Source organism: Arvicanthis niloticus, chromosome 18 (assembly GCF_011762505.2).
Source record: "Arvicanthis niloticus isolate mArvNil1 chromosome 18, mArvNil1.pat.X, whole genome shotgun sequence".
Taxonomy (NCBI): Eukaryota; Metazoa; Chordata; class Mammalia; order Rodentia; family Muridae; genus Arvicanthis; species Arvicanthis niloticus.
The window spans coordinates 6,573,726-6,592,511 of record NC_047675.1 but is presented as its reverse complement, the minus strand read 5'-3'; the positions used below and the strand labels follow the sequence as shown (position 1 = coordinate 6,592,511).

The window sequence follows — 18,786 nt, the reverse complement described above, 5'->3', positions numbered from 1 at the left end:
TCTTACTCAAGACTTGTTTATGTGTTGAAAGTTTAAAAAAAAGCACCTTCATTCATATATTTTTCCTTTATTGCATGAATTTGAGGTCTAAAATCGTCTGGTACATAGAGGGCACACTGACAGAGGCACCACTTTAAAGGTAAACGGGAGGCGTGGTCTCCAGTGAGGTATCCAAGGTGGTTTAATTTATTGACAGTTTTCTCTTCTTGTTTCACTGAAAACAACCCTGGGCTTGACTTTTGGGTCATACCCTTCTCATCTAATGTGTGAAAATGTCTGCTACTAGGGAACGCTCCCCAGAAATGGGGGAAAGGAAGGAAGTGTGTGGTCAGCACCTCCCGGAGCTGCCTCTGCCGTAAGCATACCTGCAACATTAGTCTCCTGTCTCTATGTAGACTTCTGATTTTCAGAGCACCCGCTTTCTAGATCCATCGTCTGGATCTGCATTTTCCTTACTTATATTTTCCTTATATTATTCGTGATCTGAGAGACTTTTTTCCTTTCCTCCTCCCTCCTGACCTTCCTTGTTTGAGACGGGGTTTTTCAATGTAGCCCAGGATAGCTTCTAACTCCTGCCTCTGCTTCCTAGGACTGGGATTAGAGACACAGCACACTGCCACATGTGGAGATTTCTACTTTCTAGACCAAAGAGTCCTAATGGCTCTCTGTGTCCTCTGATGTCACTTCCTCCTCTCTCGATGACCTGGTAACCACAAGAATGACATTTCCTGAGGGCACTGGATATTTGAGTGCGACCATGACTAAGAGTCAGAGCAAGGATGAGAACGAGATTTGAGAGAGTTACAGACAGGAAATCAATGTTGAAAACACTTTCAGGTTCATCCATGGTGGGGGAAATTATTTAAACACACACATCTCAGGACAGAAGCAACTTAAAGACATCGAAGAACTGAGGATTGTTTGAAAAATTAGAGGAAAAAAGTTCTTTTTATCTGTCTGTATCTTTATCTGTGCAGCATACATATTTTGTTGTGATTATAGGTCTGATTAGGCAGATGCTCAAATATCGTGTATATTCAAATTATGGAAAGACTAGTGAACAATTAACTCACTATCTTTACTAAGTGGCTTTTAATTCTCTGAGATCCAGAGGGAGCATGGCTCCCTATCAGTGTCACTTCTGAGACGGTGCAGAACTTTGGTCATGTGTTTTACATTCTTTAAGAAGTTACCTAAATTTGTGGATTTGGGGACAAATAAATTTGGGGAAGAAAAGTATGACTTTTCCCAAAGCTCACTGTGATATGTACTACATACTGCAGGGCACTTCTACAGCAAAAGGAGGTTCCTGGAAAAACAGACAAGACATCATGGCAACACAGGGGACTGTGGTATCCCTAAACTGTTCAGAAGATCTGAAAGACCGCTTTGACTGTGGAGTAGTTAGCATTCAATAATGCCTCAGTCTTTAATCTTTGAAAAATAGATGAAGCTGCAGCACCTCTCTCTACCAATAAGTAACCAAATTACCTACATAGAATTACAGAATAAATTCGGAATAAATGTTTCAGAACATACTAAGATTTCAAACGTTTAAGCTAAAGAGTTCTACAGCAACTTTGGATTTTGTTTTGCCCTAAAAAAAATTTGTTTTACAGACTACTGGTAATACCTGATAGATAAACTAATTTCCCATTTCTACCTTAGGGCTTGCATCTGCTTACTGTGTCCTTGAAGACTGAAGTATTATATTCTGATCCGTAAACTCTTTATTGACACCTTTAGGGGAAGAGCCGATTGGCCCCTGGAACCTGTTATCCCCTGTCTGCCACAGGTAGCGCACAACATCCTTCTGAGGTGCCAGAGAACTTGACTTACAAACTGCACACACTTAACTGATGCTCAGTCCTTAGGACTGCCCTTCTTGTGTCTGCTATGCTATCTGGTCTCTCACTCAAAATTCATCCTCCTTGATGATGGTACCTTCCCACCTCCCATTTCCCTGTCAATAAGAACAGGAAAACCTGGGGCACATAGGCACAAAGGTACCAGTGAACCTGAAGACTAGGTTGACATTTTAGTTCTGATCCTCTTTCACTACTGAGTAGTTTCACTACTCAGAAACAAAATACATGGACGTAAAGTTGATACTCAAAGAACTTCTCATATTTAACGTATAAAACTCGATGAGTTTGGACATATTCAATCACCTGTGATACCCACCCCCCCATCATCAAGGTGGCAGACACCCAACTTCCCCCTTCCATTTCCTATGGCAACCATGATCCTAGTAACCAACTCTTACCTAATATTAGGGGCGACTCCAGGACCCTTCTGAAATCCTATTTGACTGATGAAGAGCGCTAACAAGACAGCTTACTAGCAAAGCCTTGGCCCTGCCCCCCACCCCCCGTACCTGTCATGCTCAGCTTAAAGCCACATCAGTCACAGGTGGTCAACGGGCATAAGAGTAAGAGGCCAAAGCTGACTACAGTGAAGTAGAAAGATGAAAAACAGCCAGGGACGCAACACGAACATCAAGATCACCAACTATCTACTTCCTGTCGACTATGGGAGAAGAAAGGTTTCTCCTCCCGCAGAGTAGATAGACGGGTACACACTGGTGTATGGACTAAGTTCCAGAAGCATCATACAGGGTACACAGTGCTTTGGCCTACTAAGGTCACTGCTACTTTGTGCCTTACAGAATGACATCCATAAAGTGGTATTTGTTTCTAATGGACTCTATCTCAGAACAGAAGCCCCCTAGAAAGCTCAGCACGGTACAGCAACACCAAGTGTTTACTCCACTTGTGTGTTAATTCCTAGCATCTTCATAAATTTTGTGTGTGTGCGTGTGTGTGTGTGTGTGTATTTGAAAAAGTCGGTGGATTCTTTACTGCTTCTGGGGTGTGGGGCTCAGGAGCTCTTAGTGAGGCGGATCTGTTTCCACCACAGGCTTCTGGCTTCGTAGGATGACATTGCCCCTGTGGTTGGCCATGTGCACATCTGGGTGGTACTTGTCCTTTCCGATCACGTGCCTGATGTTGCTGAGGGTAGCCAGAGCATTCTTGTTGATTGTGGTCCTCACGGAAGAAGTAGCAGGTTTTCACTGAACAATCTGCGTTTCATGACCACCAAGACCCCTTTGCCATCAGCCGCAGGCTCCAATCCCACAGTCTTGGGTGAATTAGCAAGAAGCAGAAGAAGTTGCAGGCCTTCAGATTTTTGGGCTCAATGCTGTATTCATCTCAATCAAGAAACTGGTGCAGTTCCTAAGAACTGGCCATCCACTTAAGATGCTCAGACATGGTGGCAGCCAGAGATGGAAAGAGAGCCACCTTCATAAATTCTTAAAGGGTTTTTTTTTTAATTATTATTATTAGCAAAAGACAAAAGCTCTGAACTAAAAGATTGGGAACAAATGCATTTTCAGGTAGACCCTTCTTTATTTTTGCTATTCAAATTTTAAACCGATAGATAAAACATGTATTTTAAATGATAATTCCATTTCCAATGTATAGGACACACAAAGAAAGGAAATCTTAATGGTCAGGATTCTGTTATGTTTGGATGCTTTCAAGGCACTGTGCCCATCAGAGTCCATCTGGAGAGCGCACACCTGAAATTCCAGCAAAAGTCAACCTGATCAACAGAACATTCCAGACTGCCAGAGCCATACATCAAGACTCTGTCCAAAAGATCAACAAGTAAGAAAGCAAACAAAACAGTAAACCAATGGTCCTCGGCCTGTGGGTTGCAAGGGTAGCATATCGGATATTTATATTACAATTCATAACAGCACCAACATTACTTTATAAAGTAGCAATTAAAATAATTTTATGGTTGGGGTTCACCACAGCATGAGGAACTGGATTAAAGAGTTGCAGCACGGGGAAGATTGAGAACCACAGCAATAAACCAATGTTTCTCGATAAAAGAAAAGCATGTTCCAAAAGTACACTTTTAAAAATTCTTCTACAAAAATAAGGACAGAAAAATATTTACATTCAAATAAAGAGAATGATGTTTAAATGGCACACTAAGTGTTGGTGAGATGCTCACTGGTAAAAGCATCAAGTTCGATTCCCAGAACCAACCTGATGGAAAGAAAGAACCCATTCCTGCAAGTTGTCTTCTGACCTTTCATGCTCACTCTAGTACACACACACACACACACACACACACACACACACACACACACACACACACACGCACACACGCACATACATGCACACACATGCGCGCACACACTGTAAGGGGAAATGGCATATTAAACCCATGTGTTATGGCACATACAGCTGTCACCTCTGTACTCGGCAGCAAAGGTAGCCTGGGCCACACAGGGATGGTGTGATTCCAAACCAACACCAGCAAGATGGCTCAGCAGCTACAGAGGGCTGCCAACATGCCTAAGGACCTGAAAGGGATTTCCAGAATCACATGATGAGTGAGAAGCAATTCCTGCAAGCTGTCCTGTAACCGCCACATGTGAGCCATGCCCCTCCAATAAATACATAATGCAAAAACAAACAAATAAAGCAACTTTAAAATCTAAAACAATGCAAACAGAAAGCATGTTAAAAACAAGGGTCATTTGTCAAACTCAAAAACGAATATTATATATGACCCAGTTCCAGAAAGGTCAAAACTGAAGGGCAAACAACGGATCCCAGAGGGGCTGTGGGAAAGGTGCCAGAACGTTCTACGTGGTGACCACAGTGCTTCTTATATAACTATAAGAATTATTAGAATCTGTAGAACAGTTCACGTTTTCAAAGGTAAACATTACCATATTTAAGTTATTCCTTAACTTTAAAGGGGTAGAAATGACATATCTGTGGGCTGTTAAAAACAGTCCATGCTAGGTTAACTGGTATTCTAATAAGCAGCCATTTGAATTTGAGAGACAAGACAACTGTTCTAGAAGGTTCTGAGCTGTAGGAGATCTCAGAGTCTCTAAGACCTTATGGGAGAATCAGCTGATCCTGGAGCCATGCACCTATACTTTATTTATCAGTAGGGCTGACATGAAGTGATAGCCTTTGCCATGGAAACAGCAGTCGACTGTAACATCTCATCCTGCGCCTTCCAGTGAGGGCATGGGTACACGTGACATATCTGATGACAATATTTACCAACCTTTACATTTCCCTGGTAGCTACAGAATATCTCACATAGACAGCTCATGTGCTTCTCACAGTAACCCAACAGGCTGGCTGGTGACATACTTGTAACTTGTCCACAGTTGTGCTGTTTATTAAGGATGAAAATCAGACTCTCATCCAAAACCTTTGCCCTTTAAACTCTTGGTCCTTGGGCCCCTAAGTCTACACATTTGTAAAGAATGAGTCAAGACTTCAGCGGTTTCAAATATTCCTTTGAATCTCAACATAAAAAAAATTTTTTTAAAGGTATCATGTTTCCTTTTTGCAAATGTGCCCAACCTCTCTGGTATTGTGAAAAGGCCGAATCCTCCAATAGCAGGTGCTTTGATGCGACCATCCTCTGTGTGTCTGCTTGGTACCTGGTATACAAACCGACTAGCCCAGAGACCAAAGCGAACAATATGCAAAACAAGTAAAGACATGATTCTGGGAACAGTGACGTTTCCCTCAGAAAGCCACTTCCGATTCAAAGTGGAACTTATAGATGGATGAGAGAAGAAAAGAGATTCTAAACCCTACCTAGAAAGATCACCATAAAGGCATCTGAGGATGAGGGTGGAGCATGGTGACCCCAGTTCTGTTTTCTGGTTTATTTGTCTTTAGTAGCTGTTATTAAAAAGAAAAACAAATGAGGAAGAAGAGTAATTTTGATTGATTTACATTGTTATCTGTTTTTAGATCCTCTCTCTCTCTCTCTCTCTCTCTCTCTCTCTCTCTCTCTCTCTCTCTCTCTGTGTGTGTGTGTGTGTGTGTGTGTGTGTGTGTGTGTGTGTGTGTGTAAAAAGGGAGAAAGGGGAGTGAAGAGAGAAAGAGAAATGTACATCATTGTCTTGTTGGACTATAACTTGCAAAATGAAGTTCATTTTGCTTGTCAAGTGCAGATAAAAGGAAGAAGGAAAGAAACAGTTTAAACGTACATGGCACCGTCTCCCTAACTCCTGAACTAGTTCACACAATAAGATGAATAATTCAGCTGCCCGGAACTTCATGTGTGCAGAGCACGGCTGCAGACCAGGAGCATTTTCACTTTGAATTTGTGTTGCCTTTAGTCAGCCCACTTCATCTGCATTTCTAACACCTGCTTCATCAGCTGGGAGAAGGATGCTCTTCCATAATCACCTCTTATCTCCCTTCTGTCCGGCTAACAAAAAGATTGCATTATAGAGCACAATTATGGCCTGGGAGAGAGAGAGAGCAGGGGTCCCTGGAAAGCACTGTGCTCCATCTTATCAAGGTACTTTTTAAAGCATGTTATTTATAAACGGTCACACTTTAAAGTCTATATAAATAAATATATGAAACATCAATGTTGTTTATAACAAAAGTATGTCTACGTCTTCTGCAATGAGTACCAGTTTCAGTGTAAACAGAAGAAGTAACTGCAGAGATAAATCAGATCTGTAAACTTCACGGTTACCCCTGGCAGGTTGATTTTTACTGCATTATCTGTATTAACACGAGAGTTGTTTTTAGGCTTAGCCTGTGTAACATGGTTGGAGTGACACTAGCTACCAAGCAAATCAACATGTGGCAGTGGACTCCCATTCAGCCCATTGTCACCAGTCCGTATCACATAACCCACTGTGTGCCACAGCTGTATGTGGAGTAGCTAAGGCTAAAGCTTTCCCACACAGAAGCTGTCTGAGGGAGTGGCTAGGAGGAAACACAGAATAACACTGAGCACTTTTGAGCCTGCCATCAGATGAGTGTCTTTCCTTCAGAGAATCTCACTATAACATGATGACCTCATCTGTTGTCTGTGTATGTAAACTCCATCTGGCTGCTCACCACTGTTCCCCATGCCAACCTAACTAATAGACACAAAGAAACACTCAGTAACTACCTCTTACACAAATGTTCAACTCCCAACCATGCTGAATTAGAAGGGAAACTGAAGGAGTATTTATACTTGTGTGTGTGTGTTGGTCTGTATGTGTATGTGTGTGTATATCTCTGTGTGTTTGTTTTATTTGTGTGTGTGTCTTTGTGTGTATGTATCTGTGTATGTATGTGTATGTCTCTGTGTGTGTATGTGTGTGTATATATATGTGTGTGTGTATGTCTCTCTCTCTCTCTCTCTCTCTCTCTCTCTCTCTCTCTCTCTCTCTCTCTCTCTGTGTGTGTGTGTGTGTGTGTTGGCAGTGTGTGTTTTGGTTTCTTCAGACAGGGTTTCTCTGTACAGCCTGCTTCTGTCTCCTAAGTGCTAGAATTAAAGGCATGTGTCACCAGGCTTGGCTTGCTTGTGGGTGTATTTTTATTTTACATGTGCACACAAGATCCTATCTGTCAAAGATTGCCATAGGACAATATTTTCTATATAAGATGACTCCCTCAGACACCAACCAATCACTCCTTTAAAATATCAAGACATTTCATTCCAAATTGTAAATGAATCATTTAAACACATATATCATTTATCTCTTCATCTACCTTTAAAACTAGGCTTCGCGTAATTTAATCAATTACAGGCACCTTATAATAAGAAATTATGCCAGGCGGTGGTGGCGCACGCCTTTAGTCCCAGCACTTGGGAGGCAGAGGCAGGCAGATTTCTGAGTTCATGGCCAGCCTGGTCTACAGAGTGAGTTCCAGGACAGCCAGGGCTACATAGAGAAACCCTGTCTCGAAAAAAACAGGGGGAAAAAAATGATATTAACTTCCTCTAAGTCCTGTTGTACAATACTGTGTCCTGTCAGGTATCATATGACATTCGTAAAGCTAGTGCCCCTGAGCCACAGGACAGGGGACTGCAGGTTCAGATTCTGCACCTGTGTCCTTTGCTGCTTTCTCTTCTCAGAATCTCACTGTCCACCACTTCCTTGCTTTAGGCTCCGGCTCCCGTTAAGTTGTAATTTACTTTCTAGAACTACAGGTTGTTAAAAGAAATCTTACATATCAAATAAAATCCTGAATCAGAGGTCTGAAAATATTAAGCTGCAAGTGTCTTTCTAGTCTGAGAAGACACTTCTAAGGGTCTCTGAAGCCTGTCAGATGCCACAGATATATAAAACATCATTAAGTAACCTTTTTTAAGAATAGTGGTTCTTTCTGTAATTGAATCAAAACATAATGTTTTGAGCTTGTTTCTCAAGTATATTAAAAATGCCCCCCACAAACCACTTGCAGTATGAATATTCAAGATACAAGGTTGAGCTCATTTTAACTGGGTTTGAAATGGTATGAACAGTGAATCAGTGAGCCACACAGAGACAAGGAACATTATGAAAATACAGAGGAAAACTCAACGTGTGCAAGCTCCCCTCCCCCCTGACACATTCCTTTTAACACCATCTCTAATAAGGTGCTCTTCAGGTCTGTGGAGTCAGGGAGGTGGGCTTCTCTGCGGGGCACATTACACACTGCATCACCAGGTGTGGGCAGAGGGCAGCCCAGCCTGGCTGGCAGCCAACAGAGGAAGAATGGTTAACTCAAAGCAGGAGAGACGTCAAAGCCCAGTTAGAAAGCACCATGGGTCACTCAGTATGAAAGCAGAGGCCTGTTTAAAATTCCAATGCGCTTTCTGAAGGATCAGGGTAATATTCCAAAAGAGAACCTGGTCTAGACAAGGAGAATTAAAAATCACCTGTCAGGAAAATGATACATATACTCAAGCCCATGAGGAGCTGGAAGACCAACTAAGTGGAAAAAGTGGGAGCATGCCTAGAGGCCTCATGGAGGAACCACACCTTGTCCAGACCAAGATGCTACAAGAACTCATTCCTACCACCTCCCTGGCCTGGCTCTTCCCTGGCCTTAGTATCTGGGTGAGTTTCTTGATGGCAAGCAAGAGGTGAAGAAGAAGGACATAGGACTACTGGTGTGTCCCTGGAAGCTGTGTCTTGTCCTGACCTATCCCCACTTCCCAACAACCTCAGCCTACAGCGCCACAGGCCTGAAACCAGCAGGGCAAGGTCTATACTGAATTCTCTGAAGCCTTGAGCAACAATAAATCTCTTCCTGACTTCAGTGTCTTATATCAACCATTTTGTCACAGCAATAAGAAAAGCAACTCATGGAACTTGTCAACTGTCCATTCATCGCTCCCCAAAGCACTACCTCACCAGAACTTCCGTAGCTGGCTCTCTCACCATTTGCAAGTGTCTACTCAAGCATTCTTAAATGAGACTCACAACTATCAGTTTATACAACTGCAAGCCCTCTTTCTTCATTTCTCCTTTAGAGTCAGACCACCCAACAACTTTTCAATCAATGACGTGGCAATCCTGTAAGATCATCTGGCCGCTGACACCACAGCCACCTAGTTCACATAAGCACACTCTGTGCTGATGCTTATATCACAATAAAAGCACTGACTGTGTGCTTCCCAGTGCGACACGGCTCTTTTCTCCATGTGACATACACAGTGTGAAGTATGAAACTGAAAATGCTGCTTGTTCCACTCTCTCACTAGAATGTGAGCTCCACACAGCTCCATCCTTTGTTAAATCAATGAGCTGGTGGAAAGGGGACAAGGGCCAGGCCATGCACAACTTTCCAAGCTATAAAGTGATGTTAGCATTGATCTTAAAAGACATCCATTAAAGGACTTTAGGCAGAAATATGATACTGTGAATCTTTTATTATCATGCTAACTTCTATACAGAGAATGGGGCAAGAGAGACAGAAGAGCTTGGACATGGCCCAGCTGGTAGAGTGCCTGCCTGGCACAAACCCCTGGTCAGAGTCCCCAGCACGGTATAAACTGGGCATGGCAGCACATGTCTATGACCTAAGCACTCTGGAGGTAGAGACAGGAGGACCAGAAGCTCAAGGTGATCCTTGGTCACATATTAAGTTCAAAGGCTAGTTAGGGTATATAAGGCTCATACATACATACATATATACACACATACATACATACATACATACATACATGTCTACCCCCATCCTTGGATTAAGCTTTGGGGTCACTCTATGTGATAGGGTGTATACCACTGACACATAGTGGTAGAAAAAAGAAGACATCTGCTCATCTTATTAAAATTGGACTTAAAGTTATCAACACTACCTCTTAAAATGTAAACATTTCTCTCCTAAGTCTTTTCCCTCTGAAGAAATGGGAGATAAAAATGTGCTGATATAAGGACTTTAATCAAATCCTAATGATGTAAGGCACCAAAATATAATTCAGTCCGTGCTTTCAGCTTATAAAAACGTATGTTGGAACAAGGTCCATAAAGGTGAAGAGTCACCCAGCTTTCTAGTGTCTGTGGCTACAGACCTGGCTGAGCGAGGTAGTGTGGAGAGAGAGGAAGCGAGGGAAGCACTGATGATTTAACCTCGGGTCTTCCCTTAAGGACAAGCATTTGTCACCTTGACAGCAAGGTGAAAGGTTTGCTTGAGTGTGCTTATAGCAGGGCTCTCTTCCCTCCTCCCAGGGGTCCTGTGATTTCTGAACAGACATTATCTGAATGGATGATGATGAGGAGAGGGAGGAGCCACAGAAATGACTGGGGGAGGAGAAGAGGTGAGCAGCAGAACTCAGAGCCTGCTCTGGAAATGCTGCTCCAGGGACCATGACACAGATTCACCATGTGCTGGTCCTCCTCCTAAGCTTCCACTTGAGGCCAGAATAATCAAGTCCATAAATTATGGAAAATACTCAAACGGTGGCCAGTTAACAGCACGGTTCCCATCCCTAGCCATCACGAGACTGTCAGAAAGCCAAGAGTCCAAGGAATGAATCCACACGCACGCACGCATGCACGCACACACATGCACACATACACATACCCCCTGGCACATATGCACACACGCAGGCACGCTCACAAATCTCTCATTTTTAGGGTTAATAATTCTAATGTAAATGTCTGCTTCAGACTTAAATCTAAGCCTAAAATGAGCCTGATCTTCATTCTCAGTGACGATGCACAGCTCAGATTAGTATTACTGTGAGGATGCTCACAATTCACAGAAGAGAACAGGACCTCCGTCCTTAAGCACCAAAGCGCTTGTGCTATTTTCACAAGTGTGCAAAGGACAATTTTAAGTGACAATCATTCATTTCTGAGTAGTTTGTCATAATTTAATTTCAGGAAACACAGGTTTTCACGTATTCCTATGAGGGACAAAATTTTGTCAATGATAGTATTTTAACTCTTACTTTAAAAATTACCTTCCCTGAAATTGGATAAAATTACAATTATTCATTTTGTTTCAATATTTTCTGGTTTATCTGCCACTGAAAAATCAATGTTTAACATAATGAACTCAAACAAACCTAGTAAGGAAAGTTACAGATTGGAGAAAGGTTCAGTAGGTAGTGTTAGCCATGCAAGCATGAGACCCAAATTTTGATCCCAAGCGCCCACATAAAAGAACAGCATAGCAACTTGTGTTTGTAATCCCAGGATTAGGGAGACAGAGCTGCATAGAACACTGGCTTCCATTGGCCAGACTTCCCAGCTATGGAGATGAGCCTCAGAGTCAACCTGTACTGAAGACACGAGAAACAGCAGAGAGTTGGAGGCTGGGCCACTGAGAAAAGAACATCAGACGTTTGGAAGAAAGCAAAGGAGAGGGGAACTAGGAGTCTGTCTAAACACTTTTACATGATTCTGAGATCCGAGAATGCTTGCTAACAAATACCAGCCATGGCCACCTTGCACAGCACCTCACTGACCAATACAAACAGATAGTTATGACATCACTGTTCCCAGTTTCATGTCACTTGTACTTACTGGGACTTCTAACATCCAGTGTTTTAGGTGCTTTCAGAGAAACTGCACAACTATAAGTCTGTACGGAGGCAACAGCAGCAAGGCGTTACCTCTTGGGGGTCTGTGTTTAAGAGCGAGCCCAGGAGTCGGCTTTAACATAATTCCTGAGAGAGGGAACATGGAAGGAACTGAAGACACGGGAGTGAGCAAGACTCTCATCCACTTCAGTGTGTAGAGGGGTAAATGCACAGGCCCAGTGGTACTGCACAGTGCACTCTCACCACAAGTCTCTAGTGACAAATCCTGTCTCAGACAGGCAAGATTCTAGGGAAATGCCGCATCCAGGGACTATAGGGTTTTGCGGAGGGTGGGTAAGCAGGCCGGGGTGATACCATTTCTAAAACAAGCTGGATAGACAGTATTAACAGCAGCTACGGACAAGAGTGCTCACTACAGGCTCCAACACTGCTAAAAACACATTTCAGGGACATGACCCTACTTCACTAGATTTGAGCCCAGAACTGATAGAGGCCTGTGCTTGTTACCCCAGTATTTGGAGGGATGAGGCAGGAGGATCAATGGTAAGAGGCCAAACTAGGCTACATAATGAGATGTTGTGTCTTCTTTTTTTTCCTTCACCACCACCACTGCCGCCAACGCCGCCAGTTGTACAGCTCAGGAGTACAGTGTTTGCCTAGCACATCAGCAGGCCTAGGTTTAATCCCCTTTATAAATAAATTCTATTTTTATAATCAAAAGGGAAACTCAGAAGAAGAGTCCTGATGTGTTGGGCCTAGAGCAGAACTTCCTAAACTGCTTTTCTAGTTATTGTTAGAAACAAAATCAAGTTTACGTACTAACAAAATGGATATGCTTTTTATTTTAACATAAAGAATTAAATCTGAATATTTGATGCTAAGTTTTCAATAATTTTCTGAGTTGATTATATTTAGACTTAACAACCATCAATGCTAAGAATGTCACTTTGCATAAATATGTATCAGAGAATGGCAGAATATATTTATAACCATTTTGGAATTTTTTTTGGCTGTCCTGGAACTCACTCTATAGACCAGGCTGGCCTTGAAGTTGGAGATCCTCCTGCCTCTGCCTGCCAAGTGCTGGGTTCTATCTAGTGTGCGCCACCACTGCCTGGATGGAAATTATATTCTAATCCTAAATCAAAATTCACTTCATAATTTTTTAAAATAAAATATCAACAACTCAACAGCAATTTTAAGATGAAACAGTTGAATATAACATAATTCAAAGGCATACTAATTTGATACTTGATATTGAGAAATGGTGGGAAGAAAATAGTAAAATTTCCCATTTGGGCATGATGTACTCCTTGTCAAAAGCTGAATCTACATACCATCTCAGCTAAACTGGCTGGCCAGTGAGGTCCCCAAGATCCTCTTGTTCCCACCGCTTCCAGTGTTGGGGCTCTAGGGGTGCCCCACCATAACTCACATATTCTTTTAATGTGGGTGTTATACAGCAAGCACACGACCCATCCAGCCATCTTCCTAAGACCTTATAATAAACATACAATAAAAACACAGGTGTGCTCACGTGAACATGTGTGTGCTCATACACATAAACAAATAAATACATGAATCAAACTTTAAAAAAGTACAATGAATCATATTAATAATACAGAATTGTAGAATAGTTTATTGCTTATCTAAGCATCTCTCTTCAGTCACCTCCACTAGAACTTTCTATAGTGATGAAATATGTTGAACTGTATTGGCCAGGGCAGTAGCCAACGCCACATGTGGCTAGTATGCCTGAAGGACTGGATGTTAGGCTTTAATTAGTTTGCATTAGTTTTTGTATGTATGGAGTATCTGAGCGTGTATGTCTGTGTGTGTCTGTGTGTGTTTGTGTGTGTGTGCATGTAAAGGCTAGAGGCGAACTTGGGAACTGTCTCTTAGGAGCCATCCACCTTGCTTCTTTAAGACAGGGTCACTCACTGGCCTAGCTCTTCTTGATTTGCTGGGGTAGTTGTCAGTAAGCCCCAGGGTCTCCTGCCTCTGCCCCCTTCAGTGCTGGCTGAAAGTGCACACCACTACTTACGCAGGCTCTGGGGATCAAACTCAAGTCCTCCTGCTACACCGAGATACTTTACCAAGTCAGCTATCTCCTGAGCCGTTAATGTTCATTATTTGATTTAAATGGTTATGGTTTGTGGCTACGATGTTGGTTAGTATAGTCACAGATGATACAATATGCAACCCCAAAGTCTCTTTGCCTCTTGAATTGAGAAGTAAGGGAAATGCCTTTATAGCAGAGACATGCAAGATTGCTGGGAGACATTAGAGAAGTTTCAATGTCAGTGAGACATTAGGTGCAGGGAGTCAATCAAGGAGAAAAACAATCTGCAATGGCAGCAGAGGACATGGGTACAAATGACTGCTAAGTTCACCTATCTGAGCACCATCTAGAAAGAAGATCCCAGCTCGAGTGACAGGCTGTCTGCGTCCAAGGACAGCATACCCTTACTGCAGAGCCAGACGAACACACTACAAAAGCCTGATAGGCTCACACTTGGGAATTACCACTCTATCTGGCTTTCTATAAAGCAGGTAAATTCTCATTCAAATATCTTTGAACCGTGTGACATTAAACTTGAGGATGGAACGTGAGGGCTCCAGTGTCTACAAGTCTGCGGTCGTTGTCTGTCCACTCTTAATTAACATATTAGTAATGGATTTACATATCATTTTCTGGTAGGACTCACTCCATCTACTCCTTGCAGGTGAAGTTTCTACATGGTAAATCTAAGGGGATGTGCTGCTTGTATCCCTAACAGTAAAGGGCTCAGTATTTTAAAACTGTGGGCTGACTCAGACAGACTAGAAAAAACAGGGACGAAACTGGAATTATTCCACGCAAGGGGTGACATCATGCCATCACCAAGGCTAAGAACGGAACTCTTAGATTTGGGGGGTGTCAACTGTAGTTCTAATAGAGAAAGAAAGCTTCTCCTAAGACATGCACCCCTCTGCCTGCACTTCTCATATAGACAAGGAAGGACAAGGAAGGGTGGTGACATCCATGACAACCAAGACAAATACACAGTGCCCTCTGGGGTTTTCATAACAGAAGAGAGGTATGGAGAGAGAGAAGAGAGAGACAGACAAAGACAGAGAAGGTAACTAAAGGTCATTTTCCGGGTTATTCCTTTGGGAGCCTTGGCCTGGCTTTTTAAATACACTTAGGGGGTTCACGAAGAAGAGCAGGAGCTCTTCCTGCAAGCATCGACCTCAAGCTGCGCGCTGTCCAGGGCCAGGCATCTCCGTTATCTTACCTGCTGTGTACACAGGTGGATGGAGGCTTTGGGTTTTAGAGCTAAAACTCCCATTTTCGACTTCTGCCATTGACTTCAGGTTGATCCAAAATTCTATGGGTATCAAATGTCTCAGGACTCATTTATCCCTGAAGTAAATGCCTGTGAGTTAAGAGATAAAGCTGAAGGCTCTTAGCAGTCCCTCCTCTCTCCTCATCCCCCTCCCTCCATTTAAAGAGTCAGGAAGTAAAGGGAAAGGGGAAAAAGTAGCAACTATATTTTTTTTTTCTCAATAAGCAAGAAATATTATCCCCTACTGATAAGTTTAATGATGGAAAAGCCTGAAAAGCTTGCCTTGCTCCATCTGTACACCTCAGCAGCCACTGGGCAGGAATCTGTATTTTGTTAAGTAGTTCCCAGAAGTGCAGATGTCGCAAAAAGATGTGGTAGAATATCACAAGAAAACAGAACTTGTGGGCTATAAAAAACCCCACAGACTCAAGTAACCTGGGCCCATAGGGGTTCACAGAGACTGAACATCAGGGAGCCTGCATCAGTCTGACCTAGGCCCTCTGCACATCTTATGGTTGTACAGCTTTGTGTTCCTGTGGGACTCCTAAAAGTGGGAGCAGGGGTCATCTCTGACTCCTGCTTGCTTTTGGAATCCTTCTCCTCCCATTGGGTGGCCTCAGTTCAGCCTCAGTGTAAGGGGAGGGGCCTAGTCTTGTTGCAACCTGATCTGCCATCTTTGGTTGATATCCCTGGAAGACCTGCGCTATTCTGAGGGGAAACTGAGGAGGAGTGGATGGAACTGGGAGGAAAGAAGGGAAAGGAAACCGCTGTCAGAATGTAATATATAAGAGAAAATAAAACTTAAAATGGAATGAACTCCTCATTAAAAAAAACTGATGTTCATAGCTACACAGTCCTTCTTTTAGTATAGTGAGAGTCCACCTCTTGGGGCAAGGGATGTAGCCCAGATGGCGGAGTCCTTGCCTAGGCCCAAAACTCCCTCATAAACTGGGTATGGATGCACACACCTGCAATTCCACCACATAGGATATGCAGGTACGAGGATTGGAAGTAGAAGTTTTGGGTCATCCTGAGCTACATGAGAATCTATCTTAAAAAAAAAAAAAAAAGCCATCTTGTCTATAATTATAGCAATGTATTGTTAATAAAATATTGTAATGTTAATATAAATGTTAATACATAACCACTTTCCAAAGCTCCTCCTGTTAGTAACAACCTTATGACTTTCTAGATCATACTAACAAATTTTACCCTGTGGCCAGATGGTGAGACCAGAGCCACAGCAGTGTTCTGCATTCGGGGTCCACCAAGCTCAGCTGCAGGGGCTGGAACATGAGGCTTCTAAAGAAGGGCCGTGCTTGCTTCCCTTTGCTGACAGACAGGATGTTTGCTATCACCTTGGGGCTTTTTCTTTTGTTCTCTTTCTTCTGTTTTTATTTGTTTCTTTTTAAGTACATCTAACCATTTAAATCTGTATTTGATCTAGTTTCTACAACATCGCTAAATTGATTCTTTTTTCTTTGGGACAAGGTCTGGTGTCACTCAACCTGGCCCTGAACCCATCCGTTCTCCTGCCTCCCTGGAGTGTGTGGAAGGATCACTGCTACACCAAGGATGAGCTTGAACTGGCTCTTTAGTTTTCAAGCTTACACTTTTATCTTTTCTCTAGAATATGGTTGATAGATTCTCTCCAGCACTATGTCTGGGACAGTGGGTCATAGCTGTGAGGATGCTGCTCTGCACCTGCTTGGTGGGAAAGCACCAGCAGGGGCCAGGACAACTAGAAACTGACTTCCTCAGCCGGTGTTCTCAGGGGCAGGAGGATCTCCAAACTATTACTTCATGGATAGAGCCCCAGATGAATAGCAGAGGATTAGATATTCAGTTTATATTCAGACTCTAAACTAAAGGAAAAGACATGTGAGTTTACATCAGATGCTGTGTAGGGAAAAACGTCATGTACAAAGACAATGGAGAAAACCTACCAGGGGCAAGTGGGATAAGCTGGAGAGACATAAAAGTTAGCTGGAGAGGTGGCTCAGTGGTTAAGAGCACTGGCTGCTCTTCCAGAGATCCTGAGTTCAAGTCTCAGCAACCACATGTTGGCTCACAACCATCTCTACTAGGAACTAATACCCTCTTCTGGCAGACAGACAGACAGACAGACAGAGCACTCGCATGCATAGATAGATAAACAAACAAACAAACAAACAAGCAAACAGATCTTTAAAAAAAGAAAAAGAATTTTAACCTTTACAACCATAAGCATAGTAACAAATCCTAGCTGTAGCACATCTACAAGCGTGAACTCCAAACCTAAGCAAAAAAGTTAAAACCAACACTGAGAGAAGACGACACAGGAGGAGAACCTTTGTGGCTTTAGGTAAAAGGCGAACTTACACAACAAAAAGCCAAGATATGAAAGACAAAAAACAGTAAGTTAGGCCTAGTAAATGAATTTCCCCTTGTAAGTCACTGCTGATAATAATAAAAGAGAAAATAGTGTGTGTGTGTCTGTGTGTCTGTGTGTCTGTGTGTGTGTGTGTGTCTGTGTGTGTGTGTCTGTGTGTGTGCATATATTAGGAGGAATGACTTGTAAATCTGATAAATGATTTGTGTCCAAAATAAAGACCTACACCCAAGTATAAAGAAACAGGCAGTTTAGTTTCTTCTTTACATGGTCAAGAAACATGAACAGTCACTGTCCAAAGAGGACACACAGATGGCAAATCAACACTGTCCATCATCGTTAGCCAGTGTGGAAAGGCAAATAAAATCCATGCCGACATGGTACCTTATGTCTGCAAGAATGACTACATTAAAAACTTCTGAAACCAAGGGCTGGCAAGGATGTGGAACAACTGGGCTCCACACACTCCTCTGGGAACCTAATACAAAGCGAAAGTGAAGGCTGCTTCTAGTTCAAACCACATTCCTCATGTCCCAGCAATTTCATTCCTAAGTTCTCCCGGAGAGATATGGACAAATATGTCTCAATGAGGCCTGCACACGGATATAGCAACTTTATCCAGGATCACAAGAAACACAAACACAAAAACCAAGGTATCAGCTTTCTAGCAGTAGAGCAGAGAACCTTAGAGAGAAGCCTGAGAGAGAGAGAGAGACCGAGAGACAGAGAGAGCGAGAGAGAGAGAGAGACACAGAGAGAGACTCCCCAGCATTAGAGGCTCTGCCGGGATGAAGGAGAGCATTGTTTCTTGGTCTCTGCTGGGATACTAGAAGGAGGTGGTGGGAGGGCAAACTGAACACCTCCTTGACAGGGGACCTGTGGCTCCCCAGTGCCCTTTGGATCGCCACAGTGTTCTGTCTAAGTATCAGCATCTCCCAACAGCAGCACCCTAGGGACTTTCAAGCCCTTAACACACACCGGAAATCATTCACTATCTGAAGTACCACACATTAAACCTCATCAACAGTCCCTTATTAAGCGACGCAGTGTGACTTAGCAGTGAGAAGGTTTGCTGATGTACTGTGGTAACAGGACAAGAACCACAAAAGGAAAAGATGGACTCAAGCAGGGCCCATTCACAGGCCCCTCTGGAAAAGCAGAGGGACACATTCTGTGGTAGTTAGGAGCTCATCTGGGAGAAGGGCTGAGAACAAACAAGAAGACAAGTATCTCTGATCAAACAGAAATCGCCTTATCCTA

The 18,786-nt window shown here is 42.9% G+C and overlaps 1 protein-coding gene across 8 annotated transcripts in view; it reads right to left on the bottom strand.

Annotated features, from left to right (window-relative positions):
• Window positions 1-18,786, bottom strand: part of Slc10a7 (solute carrier family 10 member 7) — a 210,231-nt gene that overhangs the window by 116,751 nt on the left and 74,694 nt on the right. Inside the window, exon 6 of one of the 8 annotated variants that reach the window (XM_076915440.1) lies at window positions 15,134-15,245. The exons of the other annotated variants lie outside the window; for them this stretch is intronic. Coding sequence (XP_076771555.1) covers window positions 15,216-15,245 — 30 coding nt within the window. The 3' untranslated portion in view covers window positions 15,134-15,215. Of the gene's footprint in view, window positions 1-15,133; window positions 15,246-18,786 lie in introns of those variants that run through there. 8 annotated transcript variants of the gene reach the window in all.